This window comes from Bubalus kerabau, chromosome 17 (assembly GCF_029407905.1).
Source record: "Bubalus kerabau isolate K-KA32 ecotype Philippines breed swamp buffalo chromosome 17, PCC_UOA_SB_1v2, whole genome shotgun sequence".
Taxonomy (NCBI): Eukaryota; Metazoa; Chordata; class Mammalia; order Artiodactyla; family Bovidae; genus Bubalus; species Bubalus kerabau.
The window spans coordinates 54,440,799-54,458,056 of record NC_073640.1 but is presented as its reverse complement, the minus strand read 5'-3'; the positions used below and the strand labels follow the sequence as shown (position 1 = coordinate 54,458,056).

The window sequence follows — 17,258 nt, the reverse complement described above, 5'->3', positions numbered from 1 at the left end:
GTATCCAGCAGCCCCGCCAGTCTCCTGGGGCTCTCCCCTCCCTCTGCGCCTGCCCAGCGGCAGGGGCCACTCTGATTTCAATGGCTCGCGTCCTTCACAGCAACACTTTGGTTTGAGGAGAGACAGAGAAACAAGGAGATGGAGAGAGGTGAGATAGGAGGGGAGGAAGAGGGAAGGACAGCTCAGAGAAAGGAGGAGAGGGGGAGAGGACAGACCGAAGAGAACAGAAGAACTCAAGAGGAGGAATAAAACCACCCGAAAGTTTGTTAGTTTTCCTTCATCCATTCTTTTTTGCTTTCTCATTTCTTTTTTCCTGTTTTGTTTTTTTAAAGCTTTTTCAGTTGATTGGGGGGGGGGGAGGCGGGGAGCTTGGGGCTCTTCACCCCCGTCCCTGACACCCTCTCTCAGCCCTGCCCACCCGCTTCCATCCGCCCTGGCTGAGGGACAGGCCCGGCCCCAGCCGCCCCTCCAGCTTTCCCGAAGACGACGTCCATGAGGTATTTGTGAAGAGAAAGAAGCATCCATCCTTCCATCCGCCTCGGGGACCAAAGGCCTGGACCACTGGTGCAGGGGCCTGGCTCCACCTTGCGGCTCCTTCTTATTCGTTGAAGAGTCCTCGTCTTCTTTCCCTTAAATATATATATATCTATAAATTCTTTCTTTTTTCCTAGTTTTAATTTATTGTTTGTTTGGTTTTTTTGTTTTTTTTTTTTTTTTGGTTCAAAACTTTGTTGGCCTCCCCAGTAGCAGGAGGGCAACGTGGCTCCCAGCAGCGTCTCTCCTCTTCCGTAGAGATGCGTCCGGGGCTGGGCAAACATGGGGTCCAGCCAAGACTCGAGGGAGGTCTCATGGGAGTGGTGGTCACCACAGCGCCCACTCGGATGGGGACCACGGGCCATGGCACTGTCCCTGCCACACCGACCCTGATGGGGACGCCATCTGGAGGAACCCCACCACTGGGGTGCGTGCGTGTGTGCATGTGGGGTGGAGAGGGGAGGGAGAGGCATCTGCCAGGATCAGAGGGGCACAGGGCGGGAAGAGCGAGGTGAGTTCTCTTTTTGGTTTCTGGTCAAAAATGTCAAAGAACGTGAAGGATCCCACGGATAGGCACTGGAATATGAATTTTTTTTTCTTTAAGGGAAACTGACAGACGAGGATGGAAAAAAAGACAACTTCAACGCCCTCACCTTCTTCTCTCTTGCCTGAAACTTCCTCCTTCCCTTGGACCAGGGATAGTGGGAGGTTCCAGAACAGAGGAGGGTGACGGGTGGGCAGGGTGGGGTGGGGTAGGGGGAACATGTGAGAGCTAGAGCTTGGCAAAATGGCCCAGCCCACCCTTCAAAGGGAAAGGGCGGGGGAGGTAAAAGGGCTGAAAAGTCATCCCAGGCCTTGCCTGGAACTCTCCCCTGGGTGGGGGAGGGAGGAGGTTAAAGTGGGAGTCCCGGGGAGGGGGGGACACATGACAGGGACACATTCTGTCGAGCACAACGCTAAAAATTCTGTACATCCTTTGGATGAAGCTACTGAATATTTGGTGTAAGTTTGTTCACGCCCTTTCTCTTTCACCTTCTGGAAAAGAGTATTTGGTGGGTGGTTCTGAGCCCACCCCCCCTACCGCAGGCCGTGCCCTGTCTTGGCTGGCCCAGGGCCGGGGGTACAGGCTGGGAGGCTGGCACATTCTCTTCTTCCTTCTCTGGCCACCGCCCCCCCCAGGGGGGAGCCCGGGCCCTACAGCCAGGGGTCGTGTAAGGTCCACCCTACTGAGGCCGCTCTGCCCCTGGCTGGGTGCTTATTTGGTGTCATAGCAGTGAGGGTGAGCACGTTGAGGTCTGGCTCCAGACTGGTATTTGGTTTGTTCGGTTTGGTGAGGAATTTTTTGTTTGTTTTTTGGTTTTTGTTTTGAATGTTTGTTTGTTTTTTACCTCTGGTTCCTTTGGGGCAGCTGGTTTCTTTGTGATTATTTTTGGTTTTCTTTTTTCTGTTGGTTGATTTCTTTTCTTTTTTTTTCTTTTTGGTTTGTTGGTTGGTCTTTTGTTTTTTATTTTTTTATTTTTTGGTCTTTCCTCCTTTGTCACTCCTGCTCCGAGGACCCTCGGTGCCCCCACCGCCGGCCTCCTCACCTGCTTCCCAGGTGGGGGCGGAGCCAGGGGGGAGTGTCAGAGGAGTCGGAGGGGAGGCATGGCGGGCCCTCACTCGGGCTTGGACCCTACCTCGGGTCCCCCTGGGCCTCCAGGGGTCTGTGCTGCCGTCTCACTGCAGGTAGAGGAGGACGAGGAAGAGGACGAAGAGGAGGACGAGGACAGGCCAGGAGACTTGCTGGAGATGGAGGCCGCCACGGCCGCAGCGGCTGCCGAGACCAGGCCCACGCCAGGCGGGGCGCTGAGCAGGGGCAGCCCAGCGTGGTTCAAGAAGAGTGGTGAGGTCACCAGGCCCGGGCTCCCTGGGGCTGCGCCAGCCGCCCCCAGCACCAGGTTCCCGCTGCTGTCAAGGCTGGTAAGGGGCAGGGTTCCACCAGAGGCCAGGGCTGGGAGGGAGAGAGAGAGAGGCTGGGCTGGGCGTGCCTTCTAGCATCCAGCCCGCGATGCCCTCTGTCCTCCCATCCGACCCACGGACCCCGTCAGCACCCCTCACACCTTCCCCAGAGGTGAGATGGGTATGAAGAGATGAGCGATGCAGTGAGCGAGGGCAGGATGGCATGGCTGGAGCAGCAAAGGGGGGGCTCCAGGCCCCGGGGGACGGGGCTGGTGACAGTGGGAGTGACCTAAGGCAGCACGCACCTTGGATAGTGGCCAAAGGGTTGTTGCTCATGAGGGCTGGACTCAGCCCGGAGCTCAACCCCACCATTGTGCTTCTGCAAGAGGCAAAGCAGAGGCGTTAGCGGGGCAGAGACCCTCCTGCAGGACCGGGGGCGCAGCTCCCCACCCTGGAAGCAGCAGCGACCCTGCTCTCCCCCACAGCCTCCTACCTGCTGCTGCCCACTTACCCCGTGCTGGGGCTCAGGCCCGACAAACCGATGGCCGAGTGGCTGCCTTGAGGGCTGGGATTTGTGCTGTTGGTGGTGGCCGGGGGTGGGGGGGTGACAGAGGGGATGGAATTGAGGGGGGGCGCGGCCCCGCCCCCGGCCCCACCCCCTCCAGCTGTCCGGCTGGGGTGGAGTGTCCCCACAGCTGAGGATAAGGTAGTAACTGCCAGAGAGAGACAAAGAGATGGAGACTTCAGCTTCCACTCGTCCTCCACGGAGGTCGACGCCTGCCCAGTCCCGCAACCTCTCCTCAGTCGGAACACATTTAGGCCTTCTGCCCTTTTGTCCCACAGCCTCTGCCACAATGACAGTAATCCCAGCACAGGCGGCAGCCACCCACAGGGCCTGTGCCCTGAGCCCAGAGTGCGCTCACACCCTGCTTATCCAGCCCTGAATCTCACCTCTGGGCCCCTTTGTACAAAGAACCAGGGGTGCCCAGAGGACAGACCCCCCTATGGCTCCCTCTAGGGGCCAGGAAGGGGGTTGCAGCTGAGGCTGAGAGCGCAGAGCGCAGACTCAGGTCAGACACCCGGGACAACAATTCCCAGCTTTGCAACATCGCAGCTGTGCCCTTGGGTGAGTACCTTCACCTCTCTGGCCTTCAGTTCCCTCATTGGAAAATGGGGAAGATAACAGAGTCTAATAAAATGGGTGTGAAGTCAACACTCATTATAAAGAGTTTAGACCTAGAACCAGGCACACCCTTACTACTTCATAAACTTCCACTTACTATTTCTTAACCTGAGGGGGGGCGATTTGGTGTTTGTTTTTATATTATTTTTATATATGGTGTTAAACATGCCCTACCCCCAGGAAGGGGGCTTCCCAGGTGGCGCTAGCGGTGAGGAACCCACCTGCCAATGCAGGAGACCTAAGAGACGCCGGTTCGTTCTCTGGGTCGGGAAGATCCCTTGGAGGAGGGCAAGGCAACCCACTCCAGTATTCTTGCCTGGGAAATCCCATGGACAGAGGAACCTGGCGGGCTACAGTCCATGAGGTCACACAGAGTTGGACACGACTGAAGCAACTTAGTACGCACGCGCCCCAGGAAGGAACAAAGGAGGGCTTTGGGTACAAAAGTGTGTATGTGCATATGTGCATACACACTTTTGTATGTCTATATTCATGGATGTAGCTTCGGTATATATGATACATTCACAATCATTTTATAACTGAGACTCAGAGAGGTAAAGTTACTTCTGGAGTTCAGTTTATAAATGCCAGAAACAGAACCCAGACACATCACCTTTATCAGCCTCCTGCTTTTCTCAAATGAAATTATGGAGCAGATGAAGCCTGAGCTGCTCTGGCAGGTAGGGGTGAGTCTGTCCTCTTCCCCATCCCCCACCTCCAGGCTCAGTCTCGAGGCCCATAGATGCCCTGAGACACCGTGGCCTTGAGGACCTCAGGCTCGAGCCTGCCCTGCGTTCTCCCAGCACCCTGTCACTGCCCACTGCCCGCTCTGACCTGTTGTGCTCAGACTGCTGGAAGCTTGGGACAACGGCAGGGTCCCGGCGCCCCCTTGTGGTGTGACCTGGGGAGAGAGGAGAGAAGGCGCTGTCTCCCAGCAGCTCCCCAGTGCTTTCTGTGGGTCCTACCCCTGCACATGTGCCTCCAGGGTGGGGAAAGGGGCTGTGGTTGCAAGGCTGTGTTTCGATCATGCCAGAGGCTTTCCATCAGCTTTCGCCACATTTGCCCTAGGTGATCCTAGGCCCCCGACAGGAGGCGGTCATTCCCTGCCTCTCCTCCGACGCTGTCCCACTGCAGGTCTGAAGTATGCGTGTCTCCGCACATGCACGTGGTGGGGTAGGGGTGGTTAGGAGCGTAAGGTGTATCTCTGCACCACAGTGTTGAGATGTTATATTGCTTGATTTTGGGGGGACCATTCACCAGTCTCCTTCTTAGCCTCCCTGCCTCCAGTCTCATCCTAATCCCAGAAGCCTCACTGTAAATGTGAGCCAGTCCCTCTTAGGCTCCAAACCCATCCTGAGTGCCTCACTGCCTGTGGTTCAGGTTAAAGCTCTTTCAGCACTTGACTTGGTATCTGGCCCTTGCCTATCCTCCACCCCTCCCCCATACTCATTCATAAACATTCCAGCTCTAACCACACTAAATTGCACTGGAGTTCATCGAACTGGGCTCAGCACACTCTGGCTTCTAGGCCTTTGTGCACACAGATCCCTTTGCCTGTCCCTCACGTGGCTGGCTCACTCTCCTTGTCCTCATGACTCAGCTCAGATGGTCCCTCCTTCCTTCACACCCCTGGGTGGGGGGCTCCTCTGGGCCCCTTGCCCCTCTCTGTAGTGTCACATCGCCTTCCACCCTAGGTGGGAAAAAGGGATGTCTCGTGCACAACCAGGGCTGTACTGACGCCCTGCCAGGGTCTGAGTGGCTGTCAATCTGTGTGAGGGGGGAGCTCTACCTTGGGTCGTCCCCGTGTGGCTGCACCTTGGGGCAGTTCTGTGTGTGGCCACGCCAGTGTGTGCCGGTGGTGCCTGGATCTCCGTCAGAACAGTGTGTGCTGTGTGACTCTGCTCCACCCATGTGACAGCCTGTCCCCAAGGGTGGCTCTCCCTGCCTCCACCCATTCTAGGAACACTGTGGACAACCAGGTAGGTTGTGCTTCACACGAGGTGCCAGCCAAGGGGTGAGGGTGTGCCTGAGCTTGGAGACCCCTCCTCCCCGCGCGGGGCTCTTGGTACCAGGTGGGGGCTGTAGCTGGCCGGCTTGCCCGGGCTGGGCAGCATGGGGGCCGCGCTGCAGGGGTTGATGCGTTTCTCCTTCTGGCGCCGGTTGCAGAACCAGACGCGGATTACTTCCTTCTCCATGTGCAGCTGCTCTGCGATCAGCAGGATCTCCTCTGAGGTAGGCTTCTGGTTCTGCGGACAGAGGGCTCGTCAGCCCAGGGCGCACCCTCCCGCCAGCCCTCGGGGCCGCCCGGAGGTGGGACCTCACCGCTAGAAAACTCTTCTCTAAGGCGAAGCGGACGTTTGTCTCGATGCTGGTCCTCTTCTTGCGTCTCCGGCCGGGGAGCCCGTCGAAACCCAGGCTGGGGCTGCTCAGCTGGTTGGGGCTGGGCAGGCTTGAGTCCACAGACATAGTCTCTGTGTCCGGGAGGAGATGGGGGCGTGAAAGGGCGCCTCCCCCGGCCCGCCGCCCGTGCAGGAACCCCAGCCCAAGTCCCACCTGCGTCATTGAGCCACTTCTCCAGGAGGGGCTTGAGTTTGCACATGTTCTTGAAGCTCAGGTTGAGGGCCTCGAAGCGGGAAATGGTCGTCTGGCTGAAGTCGTTGCCATAGAGCTTGCCCATGGCCAGGCCCACGTCACCCTGGGCCGGTGGGGCGAAGGGACGGCGGTCAGGGCTGGGCAGAAGGCTCAGCCCCGCCCAGCATCTAACCCAGCCCTAACCCCGCCCATTAGATGATTCTACCCCCTTCACCCCGCCTACTAGACGCCTATGCTCCCCACCCCTCACCCTGCCCACCATCTGGCCACACCCCCTACTCCGCCCACCAGATAACGAGGCCCCACCCCTCCCGCCACCAAAGGGTCCCGCCGCCCTGTCACCCCACGCCCACCACCTGTCCTGGCGGGCGGCCTCAGACCTGTGTGAAACCCAGCTTGATGCGGCGTTGCTTGAAGGTGCGAGCGAACTGCTCCAGCTCCTCCAGATCACTGGGCTCCTCGGGGTGGGATGGTGGCTCCAAGCATTTGGGGGGCTGCGGGTGTGAGAGGTGCGGATCGGGCAGCGTGGGGCGGGTCACGGCCTGGTGGGGTGGGCAGGTGGGTGGGATGCAGGCCCGAGGACCAGGATGGGGCTCAACCTTGGCTGCTCGGTCCCCCTCCCTCCCTCCCTGCCATCCAGACTCTCCCTGCAGACTCCCCTCCATCTGCCCCCAGGTGGTTCCTCCCCACTCATGGCCAATCAAGCTGACCTCTGCTGCCCCACAAGGGCGCTCTCACTGCCCAAAATTCTCTGCACATTCCCTCCTGGCCTGCAGACTCCCATAAGGAGCAGCCATCTCCTTCCACCAAAGGCTGTTTCCACGGGGGTTCACGGTTTTAGCCTCCTTTCAGGCAGGAAATCAAGGACTGGCTCTGCTATCCAGTTGCTGGGGATTCAGGGAAATTTCTTAATCTCCCTGGGCCTCAGTTTCTCCCTCCGCGGAATGGGAACAATCATGGCTACTCTACCTACCCCACGGGGTTGTTGGGAGAATCAGGTTAAAAATGACTAGGCTGCAAATAAAGTAAAATTAAAAAAAAAAAAATAGGGAGGGACACTAGGGAAATTTACAAGGAAGCAGCAGTTCTCTCTGGAATGCTTCATTTCCCTAAAAATGAAACATCTAAACAGGTGATGGGTGCAGGGATGTTGGACACACAAGCCCTTGATCCATTATCCAAAAACCTCAGGGCCACATGTGTTTTAGAATTCAGAAATTTTTCAGGTTTTAGAAAGCCGGCATGGGGCATATATCACAGATAATGTAAACTCTCCTCTAATTAGGGTCAAGGCATTACCCTATATTCAGGCATATCAACAGCTGTCAGTTAAGGGTGAACATCACACAAGAGGGATAAAGAAGTCACACACTGCCTCAATTCAGGTTAAGACAGGTTTTGCAGCCAAATGACTTCCGGTCCCCACATTACAAAACCAACTTGATTTTCTGAGCATTTTGCATTCTAGTATTGTAGCCAAGCCCTGTATTAGCATTTAAACTTTTCAGGTTTTCTGAAATAGTTTAAATATTTTTTGAAAGGGCTGTTATGAAAAATAGGTAGGAGGGAACTTTGAAATTGTAATCATGAAAGAGTATTATCAAAGCTGGGGGGTTCCCGGGTGGCTCAGCGTCAAAGAATCTGCCTGTGATGCAGAAGACACAGGAGACGCAGAGAGTTCTATCCCTGGGTGGGGAAGATCCCCTGGAGGAGGGCATGGCAATCTACTCCAGTATTCTTGCCTGGAGAACCCATGGACGGAGGAGCCTGGCAGGCTATAGTTCATAGCGTTGCACAGAGTCAGACACGGCGGAAGCAACTAAGCACTCACGCATGATCAAAGTTTAGAACGCAGGCAGCAAACTAAAAGAAAGGCCATGGGACGAGACAGCCGGGAGAGCTCACATCATGCGGGAAGGGGCCTGTGCTCATACCCTCTGAATGCAGATCCAGCCTTCCCATAGCTTCTGCTTTGTCAAAAGAAGCTGGGAATCTGGGAATTTTGTTGACAACTAACTCAATTTTTCAGTGAGTGTGGGCCACCGTTTGCAGTCTCTGGTCTGGAAAGGGGACATGAACCAACAGACGCCTTCCTCAGGGAACCCCCCACCTACCCTGCTTGGAGTGCTGGAGATCTGAAGCATTTGTGATCTAAAGGCTTGTGAAGCCCCTGAAATTTTGTTTTGTGCACTTGTGCCTTTTTGGGGCAGTGGGAGGTCAGACTCAAATCTTCCATCAGATTCTCCAAGGAACCCATGTGCCTGCAAGGGTTAAGAGCCACTGGTCTGGCTGACTTCCCTCATTCTGTGGAGGAGCAAACCAACTCAGACAGAGAGAGCAGCTTGCCTAGGGTCCCACAGCAAATCAGTGGCAGAACAGCGCTGGGCCCTGCAGCTCCCGACCCCCATCTTGGCCCCTGTGGCTGTGGGTGGGCCAAATGGGAAGCAGACCCTCACTCCTCCAACTTCACACCTTTCACCCACACCCTGAAGTACTCAGTAGACTGCTTACCTGTGTGGGCAGCCCTGCCCGGGGCTGGGAGGTCAGAAGAGCTCCCTGGGTTTGCTGAGGTAGCTGGAATAGATTTGGCGTTGGTAGCAGGCCTGGGGAGACAAGAGGGACCACACGGGGTGAGGGGGGGAAGCGGGAGTCATATGGAGGCGTCGGGGGAGGCCGTCCAGGGTAGGGGGTCTTACCTGGCTGACTCTGCTGGGCCTGCGGCAGCAGGAACTGAGCAGGTGGCTGGAGGTGGTGGCCTGGCACAAGCACCAGCTGCTGGAGCTGGAGGAGCTGCTGGATGTCCTGGCAGGGAGGAGGGCGGACAGAAAGACAGCCTGAGTCCTGGCCTGGTTCCTCCCTCAGCATCCCCCAAACCCCAAGTGGTGCTCCACAGGGCAGGCTGGCACCAGTCATCAAGGACGGAGCACGGGTCGCTGGACACATCCCTGAGCTGAGGGCACCCGGGAGGCCTGAGCATCCTACATGTGTCATCACAGGAGAGCTCACTCTATATTTATCTTTTCTTTCTTGATGGGATATTTGCCTTGTCTTATATTCCCACAGAACAGATAGAATCGCTTAAAAATGTAAATCAGACCGAGTCTTCCTTCCTTTTAAAACACTCCCAGAGCATATGATATCATGTCTGGAATTAGCTTTAAAATACTCCAGCCCCTAGTGACCAGACTCTTGAGAGTCCCTTGGACTCCAAGGAGATCAAACCAATCAATTCTAAAGGAAATCAACCCTGAATATTCATTGGAAGGACTGGTGCTGAAGCTGAAGCTTTGGCCACCTGATGCGAAGAGTTGACTCATTAGAAAAGACCCTGATGCTGGGAAAGCTTGAAGGCACGAGAAGGGGGCTCAACAGAGGATGAGATGGTTGGATTGGTTGGATGGCATCACCAACTCAGTAGACATGAGTTTGAGCAAGCTCCAGGAGATAGAGAAGGACAGGGAAGCCTGGCATGCTGCATGCAGTCCATGGAGTTGCAAAGAGCTGGACACAACCTAGCGACTGAACAAGTGGCTGATTAAATTGGCACAATCACTTAGGAAAACTCTTTGGCATTGTTATGAGTTGAATTGTGTCGTTCCCCCCTTACCCCCCGAAAAAAAAGATAGATTGGAATCCTAACCTCCCCAGAACCCCAGAGGGTGATGTTATTTGGAAATAGAGTCTTTGCAGATGATCATGTTAATGTGAGGTCATTAGGGTAGGCACTGATCCAATATGACTAGTATCCATATAATCTGGGGAAATTTGCAGACAGAGACACACATGGATAGAGGGAAGATGACATGAAGAGATGCAGGGAGAAGGCGGTCATCTGCAAGCCAAGCAGAGAGGCCTGGAACAGATCCTTTTCTCCAGCCCTCAGGAGGAACCAACCTTGGCTACACCTGGATTTTTAAGTTCTATTTGCATGTGTGGCTCAGAGCATATAGAATCTGCCTGCAGTGCAGGAGATCCAGGTTCGATCCCTGGGTCAGGAAGATCCCCTAGAGAAGGGAATGGCACCCAACTCCAGTATTCTTGCCTGGAGAATCTGATGGGACAGAGGAGCCTGACAGGCTACAGTCCATGGGATCGCAAAGAGTTGAACACAACTGAGCCACTAACACTTTCACAGACCAAAAACAATCTTTAGGGGCTTCTAGAGGCCTCGCCATATTCAGTTTCTTGATCTGGGTGCCTGTTAAATGGGTGTGCTCGGTTTGTGAGTCTCACTGAGCTGTATACTCACGATCTGTGTTCAGTAGTTTTCATTTTATATTTATTTATTATTGTTTTGGCCACGCTATGTGGCTCATGGGATCTCAGTTCCCCAACCAGGGAACGAACCCAGGCTCAAGGAAGTGAAAGCCTGGAATCCTAGCCACTGGGACACCAGAGAACTCCCTGTCCTCTTTTCCTTAAAAGGCCCGGTGGCTCAGCAGTAAAGAATCCGCCTGGAATGTAGGAGACCTGGATTCGATCCCTGGTTCAGGAAAATCTGCTGGAGAAGGAAATGGCAACCTACTCCAGTATTCTTCCTTGGGAAATCCCTGGGACAGAGGAACCTGGCGGACTACAGTCCATGGGCTCGCAAAGAGTTGGACATGACTGAGCAACTAAGCAACACCTCACCCTTAGGAGAGCCTGGAAAGCCCCCATTCAGTGCCCACGGAATTGAATCCACAAAGTAAGGCCAGAAATAATCTTGTTAGTAGTATGGTTCTGATTTCGTATAACTCTCAGCTTATTGATTAAAATAAATAAATAAGAATAAGAATAAAAATATTTGCTAACTCCTGTCTCTGTGGGAGTGTGACTCTCAGGAGAAATCCCCCTTTATCTCCAGAAGGCTGAAAAAGAGGTCTGCAGATTTCTTTCTGAATCAGCAGGGAGAGGGAAAAGATGGGGAAACGCGTCGCAATTTGCGTGGGTCTCACAGTGAGGACTTGCATGAGAACCTTAACCAGTCCCCCACCCACCATTACTCAGACCACAGACTGGGGAATCAGCTCTGATTTCTCCCTCCTTTATCCATCCAGTCTACCCATAAGTCCTACCAAAAATTTTTTCGTATCTTTTTTTTGGCCAAGTGTCACAGCTTGCAGGTTCTTAATTCCCCAACCAGGGATCGAACTGATGACCCCTGCAGTGGAAGCACAGAGTCCTAACCACTAGACTGCCAGCGAAGTCCCCTACCAAATTTTTTTCTACACACTTCTGTGCTTTGAATGCTTCAACATCTGCCAAAACCTACACCCCTTCTCAGAATTAAAAAAAAATGTGCAACGTAAAATATAAACTTTAAAGCAAATCACATATTAAAATACAATCATCAAATATATTTTTGACTGCGATAAACAGTAATCAATGGGCTTCTTTGTTAACCCATTAAATAGGAGCAACAAGCTGAATGACTACTGTAATTTCAAAACAAAGATTGAAAATTATATTTTAAAAGATCTGCAACAACTGTAACAGAATATGGAAATATCTGTGCATTCTATAGGTGACAAAGTCCAAGCCCTCCCAATACTACTGTGCTCCGCTGCCTTTATGCACACCGGAAGGAAATGCTACATTTTAAGTGAGAGGATAGTGAAAACCGAGACATAATTTTTTCCCATCCAAGTTCATGGACTCTCACCCTTGAATTCTATCCACAGACCCCTGTTGGGATGGTCTGTGGAACCCAGGTTCTTGTTCTTAAATATTAATAGAGGGAATTCCCTGGCAATCTGGTGGTCAGAATTCTGCGCTTTCACTGCTGGGGCCTGGGTTCGATCCCTGGTCAGGACCGAAGAACTTGCAAGCTGCGTGGCAGCCAAAAGAAACAAAAAAATAAAGCCTCTACAACTTTCCATCGGATTTATTTATTTTAGCTGTCACACAGCTTTGGAGATCTTCGTTCCCTGACGAGGGAGTTCACATGAGGCAACTAAAGATCCTGCCTGCTGCAATTAAGACCTGGCACAGCCAAAGGAATACATACATACATACATCAATATATGGGAAAAAAGAACGAGAGAGGAGATTCTGGGAAGAGCGGTGAGCTGCCGCAAGACCAAGGGTTAGCCAGTAGGGGGCGCCGTTTCTCCACAACCTAGCGCCATCTGAACCGGCTCGCCATCTGAAGCCACTTGGGGGCGTGTTAGAACCGAAACAGGCCGTGGAAAAGTTAGAGTAAGCGGAGGCATGTCTGCTGGACCCTCGCTGGGATATTAGTGGATCATCTGCTCTGTCCCTAACCTTCGAGAAAAACCAGAACAGAGGGCTAGCACAGCCTATCAAAGCTGAGAAGGAAAGGGCCACATTCTTGGTCATCGCTGTTATCTGATCACTCCCCTGCCCCAGAGAAGGGCGGTACAGATGATACACGAATTTTCAGAGAATGCATAGGATAAATCTTAGGACTGATGGTGTCTGGGTGCCAACTGGTTTTGCCACTAGTAGGATCTTGGCAGCAGACTGGGGGCAAAAAGACTGAGACAGGGCAGTTATATGACCTATGGGTCAACTGCAGTGTAATCGCCCACTGGGCCGGTTCCACCTGGTGGGGAGGAGGCAGCCTTGAGAAGGAACTAGAGGCACCAGGCCGAGCCCAGCAGGTGCAGCGCCTCACTCCACCGCACAGGCCGACTTCCCTGCCCCCCAAGACTGGCCTCCACACACACCGACAGCCACCCCAAGGGGAAGGTGTCAGTGCGCACGTCTACACTGGCTTGCCCTCCCTGATAGGGCAAATTATAACCTGTTCTGGACACTGTGCTGCCAGAGCATGAAGAGCCTGAAGTGAGGTCCAGAGTGCAGAGGACAGGAAGGGACGGGGGCTGGGAACAGTGTGGAGTACACTGCAGTGACTGTGCGAGAGCCCAGCAGTGGAAGGGACCATGGGGGGCAGGAAGCATCCATCCTGGGGGCCACCTGGGTGACAATGCACCCCCACCTGCTCAGAACAGTATGGAGGGAGTTCCCATAACGGGTGGGAAGGTCACCTGGGGGTGCAAGGGCCCTTTCATCTGAGAACCGTGGCGATTCGAGTCTTGGATGTTGTGCCTGCTTCCTCCTTTTTTAGGGTGGGGGCACACTTCACAGCTTGTGGGATGTTAGTTCTCCAGCCAGGGTTCAAACTCAGGCCCTTGGCAGTGAGAGCACATAGTCCTAATCACTGGCGTGTGTCCATGCACAGCGGCTCAGTCATGTCCAACTCCGAGACCCCAAGGTTCCTCTGTCCATGGAATCTTCCTGGCAAGAATACTGCAGTGGGTTGCCATTTCCTTCTCCAGGGGATCTTCCCAACCCAGGGATCGAACCTGTATCTCCTACATTGGCAGGAAGATTCTTTTACCACTGAGCAACCAGGGAAGCCCCTTAACCACTGCACCACCAGCAAATTCCTGAGTGACTTGGGGGTAAGCCAGCTCTCTCTCTGGGCTGTACTGACTAGGGTAACAATGCATGGTGTCCTGGAATACCTGGGCTCTGGAGCCAGCCAGACACCTGACTGTCCTTTACACACCTAGACCACGGGCAGTTCTTTACCCTCTTTAAGCCTCAATTTCTTGAAATGACACCTCAGCAATTCTTATCTCATGGGGCTGTTAATTAAATGAGACAATGCATGTAGAACATTTAGCCTGATCCCTGATTCACTCAAGGGGTTCTCCTTAAACAGCCGTCATTTTTACTGAGTCATTTCTCTTGGGGCCTCAGGTTTTCACCTGTGTGTACATACATGCTAAGTCGCTTCAGTCGTATCTGACTCTTTGAGACCCTATGGACTGTAGCCCACCAGGCTCCTCTGTCCACGGGATTCTCCAGGCAAGAATACTGGAGTGGGTTGCCATTTCCTTCTCCAGGGAATCTTCCTGACTCAGGGATTGAACTCGTGTCTCTTACGTCTCCTGCACTGGCAGGTCGGTTCTTTACCACTAGCACCACCTGGATTCCTCTTTCATCTATAAAACAAGAGTAATAATGTCTAACTCTTCAATGGGTTGTTTTGAGGCCTGAGTAATATTATTATTCTCAAAGCATCTCGAAAACCAGAACATACTGCCCCAACACAAGCATTCGCTGGCACTGCACCCTCCCATCACCCGCCTCATGTCACCCCATGAGCTCTCGAGGGCAGGAGCCCCATGGGTCCATCCTCTTCCTGCAAAGTGACAACTTTCAGCTCCTGCCCAGACCTTCCACCGAGCTTCAGCCTCCAATATCCATCTGCCTATTTGATGTCTCTACTTTTGGGTGATTAACAGACTCTCTGAACCCTACCATGTCCAAAGTGAAACTCCTGGTTCCTCAGCCCCGCCCTCCAAAACACCCTGTTCCTCCCCTGCCTTCCCCAGCTCAGGAAACCACCTCGCCACTACCCAGTCACTGAAGCCAGAGTCCCAGGAGTCACCCTTGACCTACAGGATCCATACAAAATAGCATACTGGACCCCACCTCCACCCTCATCGCCTTCAGGGATGCCTACGAGGGCTTCCCACTCGGCTCCTTGCTTCTAGTCCATTCTACCCACAGCAGCTGGAAGGAGCTTTGTAAAGGGTCAGTTGGGGCACACTCCTAACCTGGTTGGCAACCCCCACTGCCTCCCATCATACCCAGCACACCTTCCCAACTCCTTGATCTTGCCTACGAGACGCTGCAAAAGCCAGTCCTTCTGGCCTCTGCCACGGCTCCTCACCTCCCACGTGCCCCCCACTCACTCTGTTTCACACACTGCACCGTCCTCTGTGCCCTGAACAAGTCAGGGTGGCTTCTACCTCAGGACCCTTGTACCTGCTGTTGCCCTTTCCCAAGCTCTCCCACTGCCTTCATGCCTGACTCAGTCAGGCCTTGGTTCTCAAAGGCCACCTTGTCAGTGAAACTTTTCCTGACTACCCATTGAAAGTGACTTCCTCCCGCGGTGTGGGGAAGAATGGATGCATGTGTATGTACGGCTGAATCCCTTCGCTGTCCACCTGAAACTATCACAACATTGTTAACCGGCCATACCCCAATACAAAATGCTTTTGGTGTTAAATAAATAAGGGTTCGATCCCCAACCCAGCATGTTGTGTAGCGCTGCCAAAAAAAAAAAAAAGTGGCTTCCTCCCTCTAGGGCAGCACCCTGTTTCATTTTCTCCATCACACTTATGCTAAAACCGTCTTGTTTGGCTGGTCTGTTGACTTGTTTACTGTCTGTCTCTCCACTAGAACATAATAACGCCCTCAAGGGCAGCCCCCTCTGCCTTGCTCCCAGCTGTCCCCTCGGGGCCACGAATGAGAGCCTGGCACACACGAGGTGCTCAGGAAATGTTAGTTGAATGAATAAATGACTATGATTCTTCCAGTCCCCTCCACTGGGGGAAGCTCTAAAGGTTGGGGTTGCAGGTGGACAGAGGTGGCTGTCTCTAGCACAAGATCTTCTATGTATACCCCCAGCCCCCAGAGGCTGGCCCTGCCATGTGGAGCAGCGACTGGGGCAGAACACCGTGGACAGAGCACCAGTCAACAGGGAGGAAAAACACCTACATGCCAGTTGCATATAATATCCCGTGCTGCTGTTAGTCACCAAGTTGTGTTGGACTCTTTGTGATCCTATAGCCCGCCAGGCTCCTCTGTCCATGGGATTCTCCAGGCAACAAAACTGGAGTGGGTTGCCATTCCCTTCTCCAGGAGCCCACCTTCTCAGGGGTCAGGAGACAAGGACTCTTGGCAGTGGGTGTGTTTTATGTCGCTGGGCACGGTGGCTGCAAGGCTAGAAGTGCTGGTATCCACTGTGCCCGTCGCAGAATGAAAAGGAAGACAGATCCCTGGGGCCAGGTCTGATGTTCTAGGCTGGGCCTTTTCAGTGGCCTGAGCCAAATATTCCCTCTTCCTCTTTAACTGCCTAGAGCGGGGGCTGTGGCCACACTGACACCTCCTCCCACTCCCACCTCATCCTTTATTCGTGCCCACCCACTGCCTCCCTAAGCCTGCTCTGCTCTCTCTCTTTGCATTTGCCATTCCCATGCCTGGAACCCCTTCTCCACTCATCCACCTGGCAAACTCCCGCCTGTCCCTCCTTGGTGCGGATGTCACTTTCTCCGGGAAGCCTGCCCTGACTCCCTCAGACACGCCGCTTTCCTTTTCCTCTGTCCCCACCACTCCCAGCAGGTTTCTCCCAGTCACCTTTCTTCACTAGGTCCTGCCTGCCTAAAATATTGTCTCGAGCTCTATTTGCTGAGGCTGTAAGATGGAATGGGGACATCCCCCCAACTCCCCGGGCCCTCCAGAGACAAAATGATGTTTGAGCAGTGAATATATATGTTCAATCAATGCCTCTCCTACCCCAGACATTCTGAATGACTCCCCTGGAGAGATGTCTTCCCTACCCTTGATTGAAAAGCTGCAGCAAAACATCTCTCATTGATTCAGTAAGTATCTGTGAGGCCACCTTGGTAGAAGGCACCGTGCCCAGTGCTGACCGCACAGAGTGTAAAAATTAGAGGGAGTTCTGCAGTGGCCCAGTGGTTAGGACTCTGCTCTCACCGCCAAGCACTCGGGTTCAATGCCTGGTCAGGGAACTAAGATTCCACAACACAGGCGGTGCAGCGAAAAAAAAAAGTCAGTGATAAAATGGTATTATAATCACCTCTTCATCTGTTCAAGATAGGAAAATGCAAGGAAGGTTCCTGCCAAGCTGACCGAGTTTACTTTTTGGAAGCTGGCATTACAGGGACAGAAGCTGGACTTTCTCTTTGTACTTTATATACAATTTCAAAGTGATAGGACTATGAATGCTTTTGACTTTCTTGCCTGCATGTGTGCTAAGTCACTTCAGTTGTGTCCAACTCTGTGGGACCCTATGGACCATAGCCCACAAGGCTCCTCTGTCCATGGGATTCTCCAGGCAAGAATACTGAAGTGGGTTGCCATGCCCTCCTCTATGGGATCTTGATGACCCAGGGATTGAACCCGCATCTCTTAGATCTCCTGCATTGGCAGGCAGGTTCTTTACCACTAGTGCCACCTGGGAAGCCCT

General features: G+C 53.5%; 1 protein-coding gene across 9 annotated transcripts in view; it reads right to left on the bottom strand.

Annotated features, from left to right (window-relative positions):
* Nucleotides 1-2,000: 2,000 nt before the first annotated feature.
* POU2F2 (POU class 2 homeobox 2) overlaps nt 2,001-17,258 on the bottom strand; it is a 31,237-nt gene continuing 15,979 nt past the window's right edge. For 3 of the 9 annotated variants that reach the window (XM_055551948.1, XM_055551949.1, XM_055551946.1), the window contains exons 6-15: nt 8,944-9,049; nt 8,759-8,850; nt 6,628-6,741; nt 6,209-6,350; nt 5,978-6,126; nt 5,725-5,901; nt 4,490-4,556; nt 2,984-3,185; nt 2,778-2,851; nt 2,001-2,524 (exon numbers count right to left, since the gene is read on the bottom strand). In XM_055551948.1, coding sequence (XP_055407923.1) covers nt 2,190-2,524; nt 2,778-2,851; nt 2,984-3,185; nt 4,490-4,556; nt 5,725-5,901; nt 5,978-6,126; nt 6,209-6,350; nt 6,628-6,741; nt 8,759-8,850; nt 8,944-9,049 — 1,458 coding nt within the window. In that variant the 3' untranslated portion in view covers nt 2,001-2,189. Of the gene's footprint in view, nt 2,525-2,777; nt 2,852-2,983; nt 3,186-4,489; nt 4,557-5,724; nt 5,902-5,977; nt 6,127-6,208; nt 6,351-6,627; nt 6,790-8,758; nt 8,851-8,943; nt 9,050-17,258 lie in introns of those variants that run through there. The other 6 variants (XM_055551950.1, XM_055551952.1, XM_055551951.1 and 3 more) reach the window with 4 other exon arrangements.